General features: G+C 40.5%; 1 protein-coding gene across 7 annotated transcripts in view; it reads left to right on the forward strand.

Moving 5' to 3' along the window:
* The window catches only part of LOC105862593 (protocadherin alpha-C2), a 156,078-nt gene that overhangs the window by 102,917 nt on the left and 30,436 nt on the right, over positions 1–22,725 (forward strand). For 5 of the 7 annotated variants that reach the window (XM_075996136.1, XM_075996134.1, XM_020282370.2 and 2 more), the window contains exon 2: positions 22,582–22,640. In XM_075996136.1, coding sequence (XP_075852251.1) covers positions 22,582–22,640 — 59 coding nt within the window. Of the gene's footprint in view, positions 1–11,650; positions 14,280–22,581; positions 22,641–22,725 lie in introns of those variants that run through there. The other 2 variants (XM_075996133.1, XM_020282362.2) reach the window with 2 other exon arrangements.

Below are 22,725 nucleotides of genomic sequence, written 5' to 3' on the forward strand. Positions count from 1 at the left end.
AGGTGGCCACTCATTTTGTTACCAATTTTAATTAATGGGATAAGAGAATGGTTCAGGATATAAATAAATTACATGTCTCTTTTATACTGCATTTATGAAAAAGAAAGTATTAGGAGAATTCTCTCCTCAAGCTATAAACACAGAAGGTCATTATATATTTATCTGGAACTTGTTTTGGAATCTAGGAATAAATATGCAATCACACATTCTCCTGTGCTGCAGAGAAAGAGAAAGATTGATTTTCTAACCCATGCCAAATTCTTCGCTGCTCCTAGAGCCTTCTGGTTGCCATCTACATGTATTCTGTTTCCAGGAACTCTAATGACATACCCTCAAAAACGTACTCTCTGAATTCAGATACATTATGGTTATTCTTTAGAATCTTTAAGCAAAGACTACGGCAGTTTTGTTTAGACTCAAAATGATCTTCATACAAAATAAAACCAGCTAATTCAGATATTTTATTTCTTATTTTTTATTTTAGCATATTATGGGGGTACAAGTGTTAAGGTTACATATATTGCCCATGGCCCTCCCCCCTCGAGTAAGAGCTTCAAGTGTGTCCATCCCACAAACGTTGCACATCTTACTCGTTGTGGTTGTATATACCCATCCCCTCCTCCCCCCTCCCACCCTCCCGACACCCAATAAATGTTACTCCTATATGTCCACTTAGGTGTTGATCCGTTAATACCAATTTGCTGGTGAGTACCATATATGTTAATAGTGGGTTTTTGCATCTATGTTCATCAGTCAAGATTGACTTTTCATTTTCTTTTCTTATTAGGGTTTGGTATCAAGGTTATGCTGGACCTATTCAACAAGTTCGAGGCTTTCTCTTTCTGTCTATCTCTGTATCTGTCTCTCACCTTTTTTCTCTAATCTTTGAGATTGGTGATATAGCTTTCTTAAGTATTGGGTAGAGTTCACTAGTGAATCTCTCTGTGCCTAAAGTTTTCTTTGTGGGAAAATTTAAATCCTGAGATCAAATTTCTTTATTACTAATAGAATTATTCATATGTTTATTTTTTATTTCTGTATATTTTATTTTTCATAAATATGTTAGTTGCATCTAGACTTTCAAATATTTTGGCATAAAATTGTTTATAATATCCTGTTGTGATCTTCTCCTTTTCAATCCTGGTATTAGTTATTGTCACCTCTCATTTTTCCTTACTAGACTTGGAAGTAGTTTACTCATTATATTGGCCTTTTCAAGGCTAAACTTTTGGTGTTTTGGATTCTCTTTCTTGTATATTTGCTTTCTATTTTACTAATTTCTGCTCTTAACTTTATTTCCTTCCTCATATGTCTGTACTTCAGTATGCAACAGAAGTGTTTGAAACATGCTTTTCATTTCTATTTCCTCACACAATATATTTAAAAGATGGGTACCTCATGGTTGAGATTTAACAAAAATAATAATATTCAGTGCTTCATCAAGGGCAATTTTTTTGTTTTTTTGAGACAGAGTCTCACTCTGTTGCCTGGGCTAGAGTGCCATGGCATCAGCCTAACTCACAGCAACCTCAAACTCTTGGGCTTAGCCATCCTCCTGTCTCAGCCTCCTAAGTGGCCGGGACTACAGGTGTGCACCACTTTTCCCGATAATTTTCTATTTTTTATATAAACAAGGTCTCATTCTTGCTTAGGCTGGCCTCAAACTCCTAGCCTCAAGCAATCCTCTTGCCTCAGCCTCGCAAAGTGCTAGGATTACAGGCATGAGCCACTGTGCCCTTCTGACCTTATGTTTAAGTTTTTGCTTCAACATCACATTTATCCAAGAATTAAATTCAGTATTTTTAAAATGTCTGGTGAAGGGATTGAATGAATATTTAGAGAGTCAGATATCAATGAATGTATATTCTTAAAGGTAGAGACTTTAACCCTGCAGGAGATAGGGGGAAAATGATATAAAATAATATAATGAATCAGCTAATTTAAGCAAAATAAATTCAAGGAAGTGGGCTGAGTTTTTCAGTGAGCATTTAGGTATTTATGGAAATCATGAAATAAATTATGAGACTAAGACCTTTTTATTAAGGAAAATAAAATATTGCTATGAACATGATTCTATTCCTTTACTACATTATGAACTAAGAATTTTGGAGACAAATCAGAAGTCAATGAATTGGCTTATTTATAATTGAGAGTATAAATAGGCACAAAAATTTGGGGAGGCATTTTGTCATATCTAACTATATAAAATTTAAATGTGCACATAGTAGTTCCCTCTTACCTGCAGTTTCACTTTGAGTGGTTTCAGTTACCCATGGTCAACTACAGTCAGAATATCAGTGAATACAGTGCAATAAGATGTTGAGTGAGGGAGATCAGGGCCACATTCACATAACGTTTGTTATAGTATATTGCTATAATTGTTCTATTTTATTATATTATTGTTGTTAATCTCCTACTGTGCCTAATTTATAAATTAACCTTTATCATGGACAGGTATAAATAAGAACAAACATAGTATATATAGGGTTCAGTACTGTCCATGGTTTCAGGCATCCACTGGGGCTCTTGGAATGCATCCCCCACAGATAAGGAGGGACTACTGTATTTTTAACTAAGCACTTCTCAGAATAACCACACAGACATTTACATGCACACACTTTCAGAAATGCACTTAAATATTCAATCATGTAGTAAAAATAAGTTATGAAATATCCATATGGTGAATATTACATAGTCTTTACTAAGAAGGAAGCAGAACTATGCATACTAACATGAAAGGATGTCTATCATATATGTAAAGTTAAAAAAAGTTAAGTTGCACAATACTGTGTAGAGAGTGGTTCCATTTGGGTAAAATGTATCAGTAAGTATATTTATATATGCATAAGTAAAAGTCTGGAATAATATACAATTATCTGTTGATGGTCTAGTCTATAGAGGAATGAGATTTTAAAGGATTTTCACTTTTATTGCTTTTAACAATTCTGAATGAATTGAATTTGGTACAAGGAACATATATTTAAATATTATTGAACCTAAATAAAAGATTAAGAAAATCACAGGAAACACACAGCCTGACTTTATCTGAGTTGTTGCTACATTCTTAACAGGTTATCAGACATCATTACTGACCTTGGGAAAGAACGACTTTTTACAGTTTGAATATCTCCTTTATCTTCAACTCCTGCTATCTTAAAGAGTATTAAATTCACATATCTTAGGAGGCATGGCTGTCCAATATATCCTATGTGTACATTGATTTATGAACCAATAAATGTTTCATACACAGTTGAGATTTTGAATGAGCTTATGATAATTGGATCAGAGGAATACTAGTCCAACTTGAGAGTACTGCAGAAAACCAATCACAGGAGACTATGATGAAATTTTAATTATAAAGGATATTGAATATCCTAGAGTGACAACTCTGTTATGATAGATGTAACACTGAATTGGAAAGAGGGAGAGTGAGATTTTTTTGCCCAGTTCTGTTTGAAGCCAACTCTGTATTTCTAATAAACTATTGAACCATTCTATGTTTTAATTTTTATATCCTAAAGTTATCATCTCAGTGTCTTTGGTTCACTGGATTTATTAGAGAATTGGCCATTAAATTTAGATAAAAAGAAGTCACAAATTAAAATAAAGTGTTGGTTGATTTGGGGGTTTGTGTATATATATTTTTTCCTATTCTGTGCTGAAAAGCTGAAGTTGGTGTCAACAAAGGCATGTTCTTGTACATGCTTCAAACCAACTGGTTTTAAGATATTTGAGACCATTAATTCAGAGAGGCTATGTAGAATCAGTACCAAAGTTTTCTTCTCAATTCTGTCAGCCAAATATAGTATACTTTCTTTGCTTGTGATAGAAAAAACAGAGAGAGGAAACACAAAAATAAAATTGAAGAATCTGTAGGTCATTTCCAAATAACTTTAATATAAAGGCTGTAGATGACATTAATCATCTCATTAAAATGACTTAAAATATCTTTTAATATTCATTAAAAACAGTATATTTTAACTTGGCTACTTTAGAGGGTTTATATTTTACCCACCTGATAATGTGTTGTACACATAACTGCTAAAGGAATTATGTAACAATTCTAATAGGAATACATGAGTGGGATTTGTATCAGAAAAATCAAAGTCATTTGTAAAACCTTATTACCTAGGCAGAATATTGTGGGTGGGAAGATGGTACTGAAAGAAGAGGTTGGGATATGAGATACAAATCTATTTTGCGATTCTCCCTGTGCGTACAGTAAATAAACCTCTTTCTCTTAAAAAAAAAAAATCCATGTTGCTTCATGATTTTGCTGAAGGCAGTCATTTAAAAAGCATGTTCAGAAGATCCAATTGAAATCTCTAAAAGAGAAAGAAATTTGTAGTTGCGAGAACAATGGAATAGCATTCTGTATAAAATACTTGGAAATTCATAGCTTCAGAGCAATACCACAATTCTTAAGTAGAAGTGTCTATGTAGTGGTCAGATGTTATGTCAGAATCTTAAGAAACAGGCGCATGGAAAAAGAAGTTTCCTAGAGATTCTGATGAATTTCTTCACCTTTTTAGAAGGAAGCTATGCTCACCACTATATCACCAATGCTGCCCCTAAATTTCTTCACCATTTTGGGATCCAGTTTCTTCGTCAATACCAACCTCATTAGGATCTTGTGAGGATTAAATGAAATTAGATATGCGTGGAAATAATATGTAAACTGCTAAGTGCTAAGGTATCATCAGGATGCAAGGTGGACCCAAAAAGCCATCAATTATTTGATACTCTAGATACACGAATGAATACTTTTGAGAACTGATACTTCTTAGACACAGGTGTAGGTTTGTTTGTTATTTCCAAGCAGCAAACACAATGGGTATAGAAAAGAGAAACTGTGGCCTTTATTTATTTTTTGGAGACAGGATCTTGCTCTCTTGCCCAGGCTGGAGTGCAATGCTTGCTATAGCTCGCTGCCTCCCGGAACTCCTGGGCTCGAGCCCCCCCTGCCGGAATCTCCTGAGTAATTAGGACTATAGGTGCACGACACTGCAACTGGCTAACTTTTTAATTTTTTGTAGAGAAGGGGGTCTGAGTACTGAGATTACAGGTATGAGCCACCATACCTGGCATGTGGCCTTTGTTTAGGCTGAGCTTAGTTCATATCTTGGAAAATAGTTCAAATTTGAGGTACCTCAACAAATATCTAAATTTTTTGAATTATATTTTTAAAAACCCTATCCAAATCAATGAATGCTTTGGCTAAAACCCACTTGAGAACAAGGATGTTCCTTAGTGCCAAATTCCCATCTCATTTTATTCTGTGGCTAAAATCCCAAGAATGATAGAGGAGAAACAAAGCCAAACAAGGTTTTCTATTAAAAGGAAAGGTCCCAAGTGATGAATGGAAACTTGGCACAAGTTTTAATGGCAACACAAGAAGCCAGAAATTATCTGAAATACAAACTTATAAATTTTGGGCATGAATCTCAGATAGAATATTGTACTAATTTTAGTGAATTAGAAACATAGCTTAAGCGAGGCAATTGCAATTCTTTTTCTAGGAGAGCCCAATTTACTGCCGGATTGGCCTGGAGGCTTGCTACCCCTTTGTCTTGAGTCACTGGTAAAATGTTGAATGGGATAAGACCAAGGGTAGATCCCTGTAGCCCCCACTAGAATTCTCCTTCCAAGTTAAAGTTTTCATTAATAAATACTCTTTGGCACTGTTATTCAAAAATTATGAAATCACCTAAATATACTGTCTTTGCAGCCTTCCTTTCTTCATCTTGTCCATATGAATATATTGGGAGACTTTGTTTAATGTCTCCATGAATTCCAAGATAGACTTTAGCATTTCCCTTAGTGATTCTAAAAACTAAAAGTCTAAAATGCCTGTGTGAAAAAAAATTTTTAAGACTATTTGGTTGGTTTGAAGTGAGCAGTTTTTTCTTTTCTTTTTGGAGACAGGGTCTCACTTTGTCACCTGGGCTGGAGTGCAGCGGCACCATCACAGCTCACTGCAACCTCAAACTCTTGGCTTAAGCAATCCTCCTGTCTCAGCCTCTCGAGAAACTGGGACTACAGGTGTGTGCCACCATGCCTGGCTATTTTTTTTTAGAGATTGAGTCTAGCTATGTTGCCCAGGTTGGTCTTAAACTCCTGGCCTCAAGCTATGCTCCCACCTGGGCCTCCCAAAGTGCTAGAATTACAAGTGTGAGCCACTGCAGCAAGGCTGAATGGCACTTTTAAAAAAGTTGGAAATCTGGTTCTCTAGTCACATCTGTAAGTTCTTTTAGTGCCTTGGAGGATCATTTATCTGGTTACAGACACTTGACTGACTTATATCACTTTTATACTTTCTATCTCCTCATTGATCTTGAGGTTCAAATTCCACCTAACCATTTTCTTCAATGAAAAATAAAGCATTTGGATAAGATACTTTCTAAACATATTTCAACCTTTAATAGTCTATCACTCTTGTTAGGCCACCTTAATTGAGACTACTGATAGAGAAGTTAAAGCCCTCCAAATAAAGAATAGTTTGATTTTACCTGTTAATGTCATACAATTTGCCCCAAGCCTTTAGCCTATTTCTCCCTTTTTATTGTTACTCATCCAAAGATGACTCAAATCCCTTTGTTTGTGCTAAGCAATTTTCAGACACCTCAGCCAAGTATCAATAATACATTAGTTTTTCAGAACTAAAAATTTAGAGGATCCCTCTCTAAAAGCCAGTTGTTAATGCCAGATATTTGACTGAATGTATTCCCTTTGGAGGAAGGGAGATGTGAAAAAAAAATTCAGCTGTTATATTGTATGAAAAATCTTCCTTCCCCTATCCACTGAATGTTATATCTATAAATCATGCTATAATCATATTGGAAAGTATTTTCCTTCTGGAGATGCATGAAGATCAGGAGATCCATTGCTTTTTAACAAGATGCAATTTTTTCAAACTACTTTGGATCACACTAAACATTGGAGGTGTCTATTTGTCTTTCTTTTTAAAAAATTATTAATATAACATGCTCAGTGTGTGGAGCAACATAAATATAAAAATTAAAAAATGAAAACTAGATTCTTCCCTACTTTACAGATACTTTTATAATGGTCAGTCCAAAACCTGATCAAACTAATGATGAGCATGTCCTTTTGCTTTATGGCCAAAAGACTCCAGACCCTTTAGTTTCCCAAAGTCAAATGATTTTTAATGATGTGAATTACGAGAGTTTATTAAGTGCCAGTATTTTTCTTGTTTCTGCTGTGCTGTGATGGTTTTGCTCCTGTGCCCAGCAATCTCATGATAGATGTATTTTACAAATACATAAGAGATACAATTGAGGGGTACTATCTCAAAGTTCTTATCTAGCATAGGGGTAAACAAACATAATGTTTTGTCTTATCACGGCTCTTCTCTAATCATGTCACTTTTCTTGTTAGTTATGAAGAAGGAATATCTTTATTTTAAAATTTATAATTTTAATATAAAGTAGAGTGATTGTATATTACTTGTAGGTAGAGTCTTTCTTAGGGTCCAGCAACTCTATTAGTGGAATTCAGTTCTCCAAGTTTGAAATACGTTGTTGCATATCTTCATCTGGCAATTTTAAGAGAAGAAATCCATAGAAAAATCATTGTGGGCTCTTGATCCCTCCCTCTATAAGACATGATTTATCTATATGCAGCAAAGGGGGAATGCTTGAGTTGTAGCAGCTGTTCTTGAATTTGCTAAAAATAGGATCTGAAGAAAACGAAGCAATTAACACTTGCTTATTGAAAGTCTATAAGGTTTTCTACACTGTGTTGGAGATACAGAATATAAAACATGGCTCCTGCTTTTAGGTTGCTTTTAATTAGAAGAGTTAATATTAAAGCATGATACATGTCAGCATTCAGAGATATGCTATAGACTGTAAGAGGAGAAAAAAAAGATCCTTGTGTTTAGAAAAGATACTGTTTCATGGATTGGGTAGGCTTTGAGCTGGACCTTGAAATGTATATAAGATTTATTTTTAATTTTTAATTATTATGGGTACATAATAGTTGTATATCTTTACAGGGTATATGTGATGTTTTGATACAGGCATACAATGTGAATTAATCAATTCAGGATCTTTGGTGTATCCATTACCTCAGGCATTTAACATTTGTGTTAGGAACATTCCAATTCCACTCTTTTAGTTATTTTACAGTATACCATAACTTGTTGATTATAGTCACTTTGTTGTGCTATTAAATATTGTTCACTTTATCTATCTAACTATATTTTTTCACCCATTAACCATCCCCACTTTATTCCTCCCTCCCCACTACCCTTCCCAAGGGAGAGAGAAAATAAGAAGCTGTTTGTACTTATTAATAGAATTGCACAAACACATTTGTAAATTTCGTTCTGTTCAAAGAATATTAGCTGAGCATCTCTACTACGCCAAGCGCTATACTGGCTGCTGGCGATTACAGCATGTTTAGGAACTACTCCATACTTTGTTGTTAAAATACTTCTATGTGTCCTTAAAAAGGTGAATCTCTTGTGAGGAAACAAATCCCTTGAAGGAATTCTCATGACAGAAGTCCCTGTTCCTTGGTGATATAAAAAGGGGCTGATTTTTTGGTTTTGCTTTCAAACTATAGGGTAAGCTCTAGAAGTAATTGGGAAAGCTTAACTTTGTTGCACACTAACCTTCCCCATTATCACTGATTTCTTGTCTGGCATAGTTATGGGTGCTTGTCTATGTTTGATATTTAAAGGGCCAGGCCATAATATAGACTGTCAATGAAGGTGTTACCTGATGATAACAAATTGTTGCATTTAACAACAAAAATAATAATGTACTTTTCAGTCACTGTGCAAATTGCTTTACATATGTTATTTCATATAATTATAACCCTATAAATTTTACTTAATATTGTTTTCCCCAATTAAAATGAGTAAACTGAAGCTTAGGTTAAATAATGTGTCTAAAGCTACACAGTCATTGGCAGGGGTGTGACTGACTCCAAAGTCTGTGTTCCTAATTATTGTGCTACTCTATTTTTTAATAGGGTGTTCTTGAAAGTCCAAGGGAAGGAATGCATAATGGTGTGGTTGAGACATTAGCATTAATATTTGTAGAAAAGGCACTTACCAACAGTCTGAGTAATCACATTTCAGCAACTGGTGAGGTTGGCAGGAGCCTCAGTACAATAGTGTGAGGAACCGAATCCTTATGGTGCCAAATAGAGTATACCATCTTTTTAGTGTGATGCCTTTGAAAGGGAGGCTGATTGTGTTGGCTCTATGCTTGCCTTCTCAATCACTGAGGGATTAAATACTAGTTGGAACTTATGATCCTGAAACATAAAAATGGATGGCCTGGCAGGTGTCCTTGCTGAAAGATGACGAAATTGCTGAAAGACAAGTCCTGGTTTTTATCCTGAGACATGACACTTGGGGGTGTCCATTAGAAACATCACCAAGCCTCTGTCACTTTAATCTCTTCTTTAAGTGCCTATGATCTTTTCACAGGCACAGGTCCATGCATGGTAAAGGCAGCGCCCAGGTCTCTGAGCTGTGGGCAGAGATGGCAGCGACTGTGAGGGCTGGGAGGAGATGAGGGGAGGAAAGGTCACTTTTCCTGACAATTTATAACTTGATTCCACTTATAAGCCATTTATTTTCAGAAATAAGTAATGGGTGAGGACATAGGCCATGTCTACAATTTGTGCACTTGAGAGATTAAGGCTCTCTTGAGATCAAATTACCACTGCAAACAGAGACAGAGTACTGTAGGGGTGTTTGGAGAGGATGCAGACAGAAGAGGGAGAAGCCAGAGACCTAAGAAAGGAGACAGGAATAGATTTTGATGAAAATTGCTTCCCACTCTGCACCCTGGAGGGGACAAAGAGGACAAATAAGAAGCAGCAGTGATAGGAGGAAGGTGGGAGTTTCTGTGGGGTAAAGTTGGTTAGGTCGTGGACTGTTGCCAGTGAATGCACTTGATGGAGGGAAGGAAGGGGATGTGCTAGTTCAGGCCTTTGAACTCTGGGTTTCAGTATGGTGACCTTGACTCCTTCAACTGCCCCCTCAAGAAGGGAAGCATGCCAAATGTCAGGTCTTGCTCTGACATTGTTCCAGCCTATAGTTAGAAAATGACCCAAAGGGAAGATCTATCATGAGAGGATGCTGGGAGATGCGGAAGAGAAAGGATATTTCAGGGATCGGGGAAATAGGTTTCAAATTCCTGTGGAAGAAATGAGAGGGCCTGGGAAGTGTGACTATTCAGAATTGAGCAGCCAAGGCAATGACACAGCACGAAAGGCTTCTTCTGCTCCTCCTGCCCTCTCCTTCCCTGAAGAGAATGTGTTGTCTGTGTGTTGCATCTGCAGCAATACAACAGGAGTCTTAGGGCAAAGAGGCACGGAGCTTACAGAAGATGAGCTGTAGCCATTGAAATTGCTGGCTATTGTAAGATAAATCCCAGACTCCCACATTTTGCTTAATGACACTTTTTTTTTTTTTAACTGCAAAGCATTAATGGAGTCCGAATTCCAGCCTGGCTTGGGAGATTGAGAGAAACTCTCTTGATTTAATGGTTTTGCAGGCTCTTGAAGACATTGTCATCCATTAAAGAAAAAAATTTAAAATCATTCTCGAAAGAAAATGTCTTGGATGATAAATGTAAAAGATTTGCAGTAAGATTAGAAAAAGCTTGAGGGAAGAGTCTCTTAAAAATTTTACCAGGCTTTTCCCACTATGATTAAAACGGGTCAAATAAGAGGTTTACCTGCAGCTTCATGAAGCCTATTTTTTAAAAAGAGAATTTTAAAGGTTAAATTATTGGTTATTTGCCAAGGCGTACACTGAAAGTAAGGGCCACTTGTCTGGTAACAGAATTGAGTGCTGGATCTCAGGATGCTAGTTTTAGGCTGGCTTCCCGGGAACGAGGACAGCATTTGTCACCCCACCCCCACCCCGTTCCTCTTGCCCTAGGCGGTCAACACTTTCTATAGTATGTAAGAGCGTTCCAGGGAAGGGGGGGGGCAGGTGAATAAAGAGGCTCCACGGGCAATAACCCCAGAGCGCGTCCTCTGCGTTTGTTTCCTTTGGATGTTAGAGCCGCCGCCCAGGTGCCCATACTTAGCTAAAGCCTCTCAGTTTATTTTCCTGAATTGCGCTTGGAAATCTTTTCCTGGGGAGCTGAAAGCCGGAGTTCTAGGGACTTAACTGCTTTTCCCAGACTAATCTCCTTACGAGACCCGCTAAGCAGGCGAGAGACCGTGGAAACTGGATGAACAGGGCGGTGGGGGCAGGGAGAAAGGGAGTGGCAGTGTCCCCGCGGTCTGCTGGGATCGGCGGGTTCAGGCTGGAGATGGGGCTGGAGGGGCTGGAGCGGCTGAGCGGTCCGAGGTCGCGGTCCGCCACTTCGGTGCGGAATCCGAGCCTGACATGCTGAGCTCTCTCCCCCTCCCCCTTTCCTTCTGCTTCCTTTTCCCTCCCCCTACAAGGAGCAGCGGCGGCAGCGGCGGCTGCAGGAAGCCGAGCCGGACTGAGCGGCTCGGAGGCGAGCGGAGGAGCTGGGACATGGGGAGTCAGCGAGGGCGGCGGGGCCAGGAGCCCCTGGAAGGGCCGACGAGGGGAGCGGCCCCCGGCGTTTGCTAGCGCGTGAGCCATGGGGGAGCGGGCGCGGGGTGGCACGAGCGGAGGCGGAGGCGGGGCCCGGGCGTGGAGCGCGGCGGGGGACTCTGCTGCCTCCTGCCCTGCCTGGCTGCCTCCGCCGCGGCCGATGGCTATGGAGCAGGCGGGCACCAGACCCGGGGCGACAGAGCATCCGCGACTCCAGCGGCCCATATTTTGGCTGCTGCTGCTGCCTCTCCTGCTGCTGCTGCCGGGCCCAGCGGCCTCCCAGCTGCGATACTCGGTGCCGGAGGAGCAGGCGCCGGGCGCGCTCGTGGGCAACGTGGCCAGCGCGCTGGGGCTGGAGCTGCGGCGCTTGGGGCCGGGCTGCCTGCGCATCAACCATCTGGGTGCGCCCAGCCCGCGCTACCTGGAGCTGGACCTCACGAGTGGAGCGCTCTTCGTCAACGAGCGCATTGATCGGGAGGCGCTGTGTGAGCAGCGGCCTCGCTGCCTGCTCAGCTTGGAAGTGCTGGCGCACAACCCGGTGGCGGTGAGCGCCGTGGAGGTGGAGGTGCTGGACATCAACGACAACTCACCGCGCTTCCCGCGGCCCGACTACCAGCTTCAGGTAAGCGAGTCGGTGGCGCCGGGAGCGCGCTTTCACATCGAGAGCGCGCAGGACCCCGACGTGGGCGCCAACTCGGTGCAGACTTACGAGCTCAGCCCCAGCGAGCACTTCCAGCTGGACCTTAAGCCCCTGCAGGAGAACAGTAAGGTGCTGGAGCTGGTGCTGCGGAAGGGCCTAGACCGGGAGCAGGCAGCGTTGCACCGCCTGGTTCTCACAGCCGTAGACGGGGGCAGCCCAGCCCGCTCGGGAACCGCACAGATCTCTGTGCGTGTCCTGGACACTAACGACAACTCTCCGGCCTTCGACCAGTCCACTTATCGCGTCCAGCTGCGAGAGGACGCGCCCCCAGGCACACTGGTGGTGAAGCTGAATGCCTCAGACCCAGACGAGGGATCCAATGGCGAGCTCAGGTACTCCTTGAGCAGCTACACGTCCGACCGGGAGAGGCAGCTTTTCAGCATCGACGCCAATACTGGGGAAGTGCGAGTAATTGGGGCATTGGATTATGAGGAGGCCTCCTCCTACCAGATCTATGTGCAGGCAACCGACCGGGGGCCAGTGCCCATGGCAGGTCACTGCAAGGTGCTGGTGGACATCGTGGATGTGAATGACAATGCGCCAGAGGTGATGCTCACGGACCTGTACAGTCCAGTGCCTGAGGATGCTGCACCCAACACAGTTGTGGCCCTTCTCAGCGTCAATGACCAAGACTCAGGCCCCAACCGGAAAGTGAGCCTCGGCCTGGAGTCCACACTGCCTTTCCGACTGAATGGCTTTGGAAACTCCTATACGCTGGTGGTGAGTGGCCCACTGGACCGGGAGCGGGTGGCTGCCTACAATATCACAGTGACGGCCACTGATGGGGGAATGCCACAGCTCACATCCCAGCGGACACTGCGGGTTGAGATTTCAGACATCAACGACAACCCACCAAGATTCCTGAAGGACTCCTATTCCATCTACATCCAGGAGAACAATTTGCCGGGTGTGTTGCTCTGCACTGTGCAAGCCACAGACCCAGACGAAAAGGAGAATGCGGAGGTGACCTACTCCCTCCTGGAGAGGGAGATTCAAGGGCTGCCAGTCACCTCCTATGTCTCCATTAACAGTGCCAGTGGCAGCCTTTATGCTGTCAACTCCTTTGACTATGAGAAGTTTCGGGAGTTCTTTGTGACTGTGGAGGCCCAGGACAAGGGGAGCCCACCGCTGAGCAGCACTGTGACTGCCAACGTGTATGTGGTGGACACGAATGACCATGCCCCTCACATTCTGTACCCTACCTCAACCAATTCGTCAGCAGCCATTGAGATGGTGCCTCGAACTGCCCCTGCTGGCTACCTGGTCACCAAAGTCATAGCCATGGACTCAGACTCCGGGCAAAATGCGTGGCTCTTTTACCATCTAGCCCAGACTTCTGACCTGGATCTCTTTAAAGTAGAGCTGCACACGGGAGAAATTAGGACTACCAGGAAGTTGGGCGATGAGAGTGGGACCACTTTCAACCTGACCGTGGTGGTCCGAGATAATGGAGAGCCATCACTGTCATCCTCTGTGGCCATTACAGTGGCTGTGGTGGATAGGGTTTCCAAAATCCTCCCTGACACTCAGAGACACGTTAAGAGCCCTCGGACATACTCTGAAATTACACTTTATCTGATAATAGCATTAAGCACAGTGTCTTTTATATTTCTTTTGACAATCCTTGTTTTGAGCATCATCAAGTGCTACCGCTACACTGCGTATGGCACTGCATGCTGCGGGGGCTTCTGTGGCGTGAGGGAGCGGAGCCCCGCAGAACTGTACAAACAGGCCAACAACAATATCGATGCCAGGTTACCGCAGGGCCTCAAAGTGCAGCCTCACTTCATCGAAGTTCGAGGGAATGGCTCCCTCACCAAGACCTACTGCTACAAGGCCTGTCTGACAGCGGGCTCAGGGAGTGACACTTTCATGTTTTACAACACAGGGGCCCAGACAGGACCAGGGCCTGGGGGAGCCCAAGCAGCAGTGACTGACAGCAGGCACCTCACAGGCCAAAGTGGGCAGAGTGCTGGGAACCTGATTATTCTCAAAAATGAGGCTGTTTCTCAAAATGAGGTGAGACAGTGGTCAGGGGGTCTTCCGCCAACTCCTGCGGTTTTTCATATCTCCCCTCCCCAAATATCCTGTGGTTGGGTTTATTGCGTTAATCACAGTGATAAGGACTATCTGGCAGTATTTGTAATTTGATCACAATCTGCTGTGTTTCCTCTCTAGAAAAATAGCACTGGAGAATTGTTTTGCTTTCCATTTTCTTTTCAGATACATGAGAATTTGTCCATAAAATTGTTTGAGAAGTGAGGATTAGTCTTAAATACTTGATGTTAAAGCACAGCTCTGTAGAGAACTAGAACAGGCCTGGGAATAAGGATTATGTTTTAGGGAGTGATGTTATGAGATTCAGGGAGAAATGGCCTCTGCTAGTATCATCTACGGGGAAAGTTTTCTTTTGAAATCCTATAGGAGTGATGTTTTTTAATAAAGTTCTAAGACCTCTAGGGACTGTCGTGGTCACCTCTATATGCTATCTCTGTTTATACACTAGGCTATCTACAGTGCAAATTATCTAGTTAATATTTCCAGTAATTGCACTGAATTTATGTGATAGGATCCTCTGGAAATGCATGTCAGAGGCAATAAAGCCATAGAATGTAGACCTCATCCTGAAGCTAAAGTTTGCTTTGGCTGTATGATGTGGTAAGTCTTCTGTAAGGGGCTGTCAGAGGAAATGAATGATGGTAAGGCAAAGAGATTAATTTACCAATCTGTCTGGTTAGGCTAAGGAGATATTAGAATGAGTGGGTTAGGGATGTGGGGAGAAGGTGAAGACCAGGACAAGCTGAGATTGGGGAGGAAGAGAAGGAAAAAAGAATTCTCCAGTAGCTACCTTTCTTGGCATACTCTGAATTCATTGTAAGAAGATTTCCCTGCATTTAGCTTAAATGCAGCCTGTACTCTTCTGATTTTCTGTTGATAGTTCCTGTGATTTTAGTGAGATGTAAAGTAACATTTTCAAGCCCCTCATGTCTTAAGTTGAATGACAATATTTCCAAAGCAAACGTTCATTTTCTGAATCTAAAATGTGGTTTGCAATAGCTGAATAAGGCTTTGAAAGTGGCTGGCTTACGATACAGTAAGGTGTGCAGACAGATGTTAGTATATGCACTAGTTTTGAGTTGTAAGTAGGCATAAGGCTAGCTTGTTCATTGATATGAAGAATATACATATTTTTTTGGAAAGTGTATGAATGTGTGAGTGTGTTTGTGTAGTATGTTTGTATGCTTGAAATGGTAGAGATCTGTTTTGTGATACTTTTTGGATTTCAAAAGCCAAACTTTTGTCTCATAAACAGTGATGAATTGTTATCTTTACAAACAACTACTTTGTAGCTAGGACTTTTAGGGCCTCTGCAAAATGAGTTAATAATATTTGCCCCCTATATTTTCGTGATGTATTTTCATTGACATATTACTGTCTTTTTATTGATGTTCATATCGTCACATTCCAAGTTCACGATAATCTTGAGAAAAGTAACGCACAAGTACAGAAGTTCCCATTCTTGATTGAGAGTAGATTTTCTCATGGACATTGCAGATAAATTTATTCATTTATCAGGAGAGCCTGATGTTAGTCAATGTTTAGTAGCCACAGGAGACAGATTGTAGATTAAGAAAAATAGGTGAGAAATCAAAGAGTTTCTAGATTCTTTAGATCTTAGCTTTTGAAAGTATATAAAGGGGTTTCACTTTAAATAAGGTTGCTGTAGACATTTGCTTAGCAAATTCCTTTGGGATTGGGGTGGACTGCAGGTGGTGAGCATGGAGAGCTACCCAAGCCAGGCTCAGCTTTGTCACTGGCTGTGAGCTAGAAGAAGCTCAGAGGAATGACACTGTTACCTTCCCTCTCCTGGCTCAAAGCTTGGGGCAATTTGATACATAACCTATTTCTGTCTTATACTGACCTGTGTGTTAATATGTACTTTGGTACACAAATCTTTAATAGAGGGAGAAAATTATGTCTGAAAGTGCTTGCTCTTGTGGGATTCCCAGGAGAGTGTATGATTTTAATAAAGGCAAATTTCTGCCTGACACTTTTAGAAATCCAGTGAAGATCTACAGCTCCTGAAATTATTGCAATTACAGGGAGAGAGTGAGTCACATTTTGTTGCAGTATGGCAAAATGCGAACAAAAGTCACCCAATTCCGAAAGTCATTATTGCTAGATCAACCTGCTAAATTCCCATGTTGGGCTTTCTTTTTTACCTACCTAGTTACTACAGATGGCAGGAGGGTCCTGGGGTACAATTGATGTCATGTGCCTACATTAAAATTAGATGGGAATCGGAGAGGAAGAGTAAGGGAATTTGTACTCACTGACCACCCTGCTGTATAAAAGTGTTCTGCTTTGCAATATATGTATGTGATTTCATTACCTGTAAGTCATGCATTAAACAAACATGTATTAACATCTGGCATATGAGGCAATAAGCTCAGAGAGGTAAGGTACCATACACAGTCACACTGCTAGTGGTATTTTAAGTCATGTCTGTCTGACTCCAAAAGCTGTGCTTTTTTAAATAGTATAGGTAGATAGAAATCCCAATGTTTCTATTCCTTTGATATGGAATATTCAGGCATTTAAGCTACCACTAGTTCACCTAGTAGTATAAATTAACTGCTTTTGGGAAAAGAGCAATTCCTTACGTAGAATCAGGTAACACATGGAAGGTTCAGTGAGTAAAAATGTTACTACCAAGCTAATATATTTTTGTTTATTTGCTTTACTATTGGCAAAACCTGTTAAGACCTTTTATGTCTGTTCTTTCACTGATTTTTCTCTTGTTGCTTATTAAACATCAGCATTTAACACCAGACTGTAATCTTTGGGTAGATTTTTACCCCCGGTGGGCTTATTTCATGAGTCACTTGTGCAGTAAGGATTTTGAAGTAACTGTTTGACAATGGAGCAGAATTTCTCTTTTGAGATTTCTGAAAAACCTATTATTAAATGTGGTTGGCACCCTCTTCAGAGTTTCCATGAAAAGAAACCAAATCTTAAGGTAGATTCCGTGTATTTGTAGTCCTGGTGCTGTGGTTGCCAATGAGTGACTTTGAGTGTTCTGGTCAGAGTTGTCCAACAGCACCTTAGTGGTACCAAGTTGACACAACATGTGGAAATTACAAAAGAGTAGCAGAGATGAGCTAAGTTTGCATTCACTTTCACTTATTTTAAAGCAGTTCGTAGTCATCAAATCTTTAGTTATTTTTGCCACCATCTGTGCATATTCACCCTAATTGCAGATATAGCGACCTGAAAGAGTTTTAACCCTTCTTTCAGTGGCACCTAATTTATTTTCCCCAGGACTGATTTTCCTATCTGGCAACTCTATCCTGGAACAAAGTTTACACTCAGTGCAAAGTCACGTGGTGGCAAATTTATAAACATTGCACAATGGTCAGAACAGACAAAGGAATTGTGTCTGTGAAGTTCCATTCCATTGTTTCATCCTCTAATAGTCACTTTTCAGTGGGTGGGGCTGTTTTGTTTTTCTATTTTCATATTGGTTATAGGACTGTTCTTCTGAGAAAATGTTTATTTTCTTTGTTCTGATAATGCCATAATTTCTTTAAATTACCTCCTTCCTCAGTTTTTCTGCAGACTGCTGAGCTAGATGAAATTATGGCTGAACTCTTCCCTGTCTCTTTATCTTGTACATCTTCTGACTGATGAAGAAATCTATTTACTGTAGCTTGAATGTCATTGGCCTACTCTTTCCTCTGACCCAGGAGTGAGCCATCATGAAGGCATCTGGTCTAACTCAGAGTGTTCTGCAGGGAAACAGGCTGGCATGTTATACATTGTCTACTGGCATGCTGTCTGCTTGATAGACTAGGAGAGTCAGTTCTGGATACTTGGCTTGGTTGGCTACCAAGCTTTGCTCTCAGTGAGAGGTCAGAATAATGTCAGTTTGCAAATGTTTGAAGAGACATTCCTGTCATCAAGCCTGGAGGGTTAGCTGAATTTGATGGAGTTTTACAGGTGTCCTTGGACGTGGCTTTTATAGGACTTTACCTAGATCAACATTTCTGTGCATATTATAATATGAATACAAAGCTTACTCATATGATAATATTTGGAGCAGTATAATCTATAATCATGATTTTAAAAAATCAAGGGTCAAGAGGATTCCTTAGCAGTGCTTTAGATCTGCTAACCTAAAAATTATACAAGGATTTTTCTTTCAAGAACTTGAACCTGACAAATGTGAGGAAATATCTGACATTGCAAAGGGAAAAAGAAACGTTAGCTCCTTGATACATCAGCACCATCAGTTCCTTTCTGGCCTTGCAGGGTCAGAACTCTGGGCTTCAGGGAGGTGCGACTGGGAATGAGAGTGTAGCTGCTGTGCTAGCAGCCTGTGCCTCCAAAATCAGCAGACTCAGCACTTTCCGTTGTACTGAAACCCATTCGGTGTGCTCTAAAGTTATGTTTATTTTAATTTCCTGCTCCATGGATCAGGGTTCTAAATGACTGTTTTCAGAGGAAAGTATTCCATCCAGAATTATTAAATTTATTACCTTTTCATTTTGATTTCCTGGAAGACAAGTATCTAACATAGCTATTATTTTAAATGCTATATTTCTTTTTGCCTTAATGACCAACAGTCTGTGTGTTCCTTTTCTATTGCTTTGTAACAAACTACCACAGATTAGTGGTTAAAAACACCACCTATTTGTTATCTCACAGTTCTGCACCACGTGGCTGAGTTCCCTGCTCAGGTATTCACAAGGCTGAAATCAACATGTCCGCTGGGCTGCGTTCTCTTTTGTAGGCTCTGGGGGAGAATCCACTTTCGAGCTCATTCAGATTGTTTGCAGAATTCAGTTCATCAGGGACTGAGATCTCCCTTTTCTTACTTTTGGCTGAGGAGCACTCTCAGCTCCCAGAGGTTGCTCTCAGGTCCTGTCCCATGGCCAGCTGCATCTTCAGGCCTGGTGCTGGGGAATATTCTCTCACATGGAGTCCCTCTCATGCTTCAAAGCTCTCTGACTTCTGTCTCTGACCTCTAAACCCAGACTTAAAAGGCTCATGTGATTAGGTCAGTCCCACCCAGAGGACCTCCCTTCAAGCCAATTGTGCTATATAACATAACATAATCATGGGAATAAGGTCTATCACAATCCTAGTCTTGGAGGTGATGCAGGTGTGTATATCAGAGGGTGACGCTCTTGGGGCCCATCTTAGAATTCTGCCTATCACAGTCTAAATCAATGTTCACAAAATATCACTATGAAAAATGTGCAGTGGATACATCCTTAATAGAGTCATATTAGAAGGATAAGGAGATATTATCTGTAGTCATATGTCCCAGAGGACAGTTTATTGATGGCTTCAATGCAGATTTCCATGGTGAGAAGATAGCATATTATTTCACTGAGTCATGTGGATTTATGAATAACATATGGTATTTTTAACCTGTTTTACTTTAAATCGGTCTTATAAGAGATGATTCATTCTCTGTAGCTAGAATATTCTATTGTAGAAATAATAAATAACAGGACAAATTAAATGTTTGCTACAATTTTAATAGAAACTCAAGTGAGTTCTTGTTCTTTAATAATACTGTCACCCATATGGATGATCTAATTGAGTTTTCCACATTTGCAGTTTTCAGACTATTATTCTACCAAAAGACTAAGCTTTGGAGCAACAGGACATATTGGGGTTCTTCACCACTTGAAATTAAGCATTATCCTGGGATGTACCATTCAAGTATTAGAGAGCTAGATAATCACAGTTCATTCAGGCCTTAATAGGTGTCTCATTGTGTCTGACATATTAGTAGTCATTCTTTCAACTTGAACTTTTTCAAGTTTAATCAGATTCTAGGTGAAACTCATATACTTTTTATTACTTTTAATTTTGTATTATTTTAAGATAAATCAATATCTGGGAAACTCAGAAATGAAAAAGTTAAAAAAGAAAAATATTTTGTTTTTCCATGTAAATGTATTTAAAACACAGACTTTCATGTTAGGGGGACCTAAACATGGCTATTAGCCAAATTTATCAATCAAGTAATTTAATTTCTCTCTAAAGTACAGTTTCTTATTTTTATAATTAAGTACAATAATGTTGACCTTGCATGAGAGTTCATTTATTTAAAAACATTTTAAAAAATCTATCAAAGCTACCAGATCCCTGCCAGGCTCTGAGGATATAGTTATGCATTTATGAATATCTGAGGATATTCATATGTCTTATGAGCAAAACAGAAATAAACCTTTTGACAGAGTTTGTGGTCTGACAAAGAAATAAAGTATCAAAATAAATGCAATAGTAAGTATAAAGTGCTTGTCCTGTTGTCTAGTCTTGTGTGTCTACTTAAAAAGGTATTAATTGCTTTCTTCCTTTTCCTTTTCCTGCCTGATCTTACTGCCTTAAGAAATCTCATAACTATGTTTCTGGCAAATGAATTTGAGAAACATGTTGCTGATGGACTGTTATAGAAAATAGCATGTGAAATTAAACATGTCATTGAGGAAGTGAGATTGTGCAATGAACTGAGTTTCCTGGTCAGTCCTGCTAGAACTGTGCCTTTCAGCAAAATGAGTTTGGTGGTTTCATTGCAAAGATCAAGTTACAGCAATTTTCATCATGAATGTTAGCCAATCATAGAAAAATTGGCAACATTTACTTAACAGATGTTAGAGTCTTTCTTGAAGGAAGATTCTCTCAGCTGATGAGCTAACTCTAGTGCTGCTGATGGCAAGAGGAGAGATGGCGATGATGATGATGATGATGATTAATAAAAAGTATTTCAGTCACATTTCCAGGTTTATAAAATGATTTGCAGATATTTTCTATCGTGTTCCTTCTAACACCACTGGTAGAAAATGGGAACTCCTTTCATTTGGTCTATAGATAGTTTTATGCTGCTTTGTATGTAATATCCATAACATTTTGTGGACTTGAAAACCAAAAATAAACCAGCTTGCATATTCATATCTTTCCAGCAACGTGGAAGAAGACAAGAGAGGGCAGTTAGTGTGTGTGTGTGTGTATGGGGGCCTTTGAAGTATCTCAGAGGAGCCATCCCCAAATCTGTCTGAAAGTTGGGATGCTGCTCACATCTCCCCTGGATGTTATGAAGCAGTGTGTCTATGAAACACTTTGCATTGCTCGAATGAATTATATGAATGATAGGAACAAGAATTATTGACACTTTAGAATAGTCTATTGGAATTACTATGGCTTTGTGTCTATCAAATATGTTAATTATAATGCAGAGGAAAATACAAAATACAACCTTTATCCCCAATCTTTCCACTCAACTAGACCCCGCTCAACTAATATTCAGTGACGGGGCAACTTTAATCTCCACCCATGAAAAACGTTTGGAGGAATGTCTATCACATTGTTTTGCATAGTAACATTTTTCTGATTGATACAAGATGGTTATGGTTAACTGATTTTGTTCCCAGTGCTTCTTGAGTAGCTTCTGACCAGCACATACCTCCCCAGTCTTTAGGTGCCCGTATTTTCCTCTTTTTCCCTTCCACTTTGGCCTGACAGTTTGTAGACAGAGGGCAAAAGATCTTTTCAATACACAGGCGGTGCAGAGTGAGTCAGGTTATTCTTGGATTTCAGCTACTCCCTCCTAGGCAATCAGAGCTTAGTAAACAGTGATTGAGTGAGGAGGCAAAGCACTTAGAGAGGAGCAGGAATAAGTATGAAGAGGCTTAGGTTGGCAGAACAAGGTGGAACTCTGCAGTGGTTTGTTTTCGTCTCCCCAGTATTCCTCTTCAATCAGTAGAAGAGGCTGTTATCAGTTGCTGGTGTTATGACTGGGCACATCCGCCCCGGGTCACACATGCTGCAGTCTGCAAAGCCAGCAGCAGATTGCAGTCCTCTGCAGTCCAGCCAGGCCAGCAGAACTTGTATAGTCGTGTGCCTTGCTATAGCTAGAATACCGAGTCAGGAATATTCCCTTAATAGGGCACTTGAGGGCAAAAGCAATGAAAGCTTTTCCCATATCAAAACAGACTGCCCTTCCCCTAGTGTTTTAAGAAAACAGATCTGTACTGGGCAAGGCAAAGCCAAAGCTGGCCCTTACAACATTATGAAGTCTGGTTTTTCATGGTATTTAATCTGTTTAAGGATCCTGATGAGCGGATTTTCTTCTAAAGTGCTATAGAGATAGATAGATATCATCTTAGAGTTGAGGATGAAATGTCTTGTTCAGTACCTTTTTTAAATGCCTGGAAATACTTAAGTGAATAACTAATCAATTAACAGCATCCCTGGGGGGGACATTGCTTTTTCATTTTAACAGAAAACTCCCCTTTTGATTTTGCAGCCACGACAGCCCAACCCTGACTGGCGTTACTCTGCCTCCCTGAGAGCAGGCATGCACAGGTATGTATTTCCTTCCTTCCTTCCTTCGCTCAGAAGTAACTAACTTGGTATGGCTCAGATAAACTATATCTCTATAGGCCAGAAG

The sequence above is a fragment of the Microcebus murinus genome, chromosome 21 (genome assembly GCF_040939455.1).
Source record: "Microcebus murinus isolate Inina chromosome 21, M.murinus_Inina_mat1.0, whole genome shotgun sequence".
In the NCBI taxonomy this organism is placed as follows: domain Eukaryota; kingdom Metazoa; phylum Chordata; class Mammalia; order Primates; family Cheirogaleidae; genus Microcebus; species Microcebus murinus.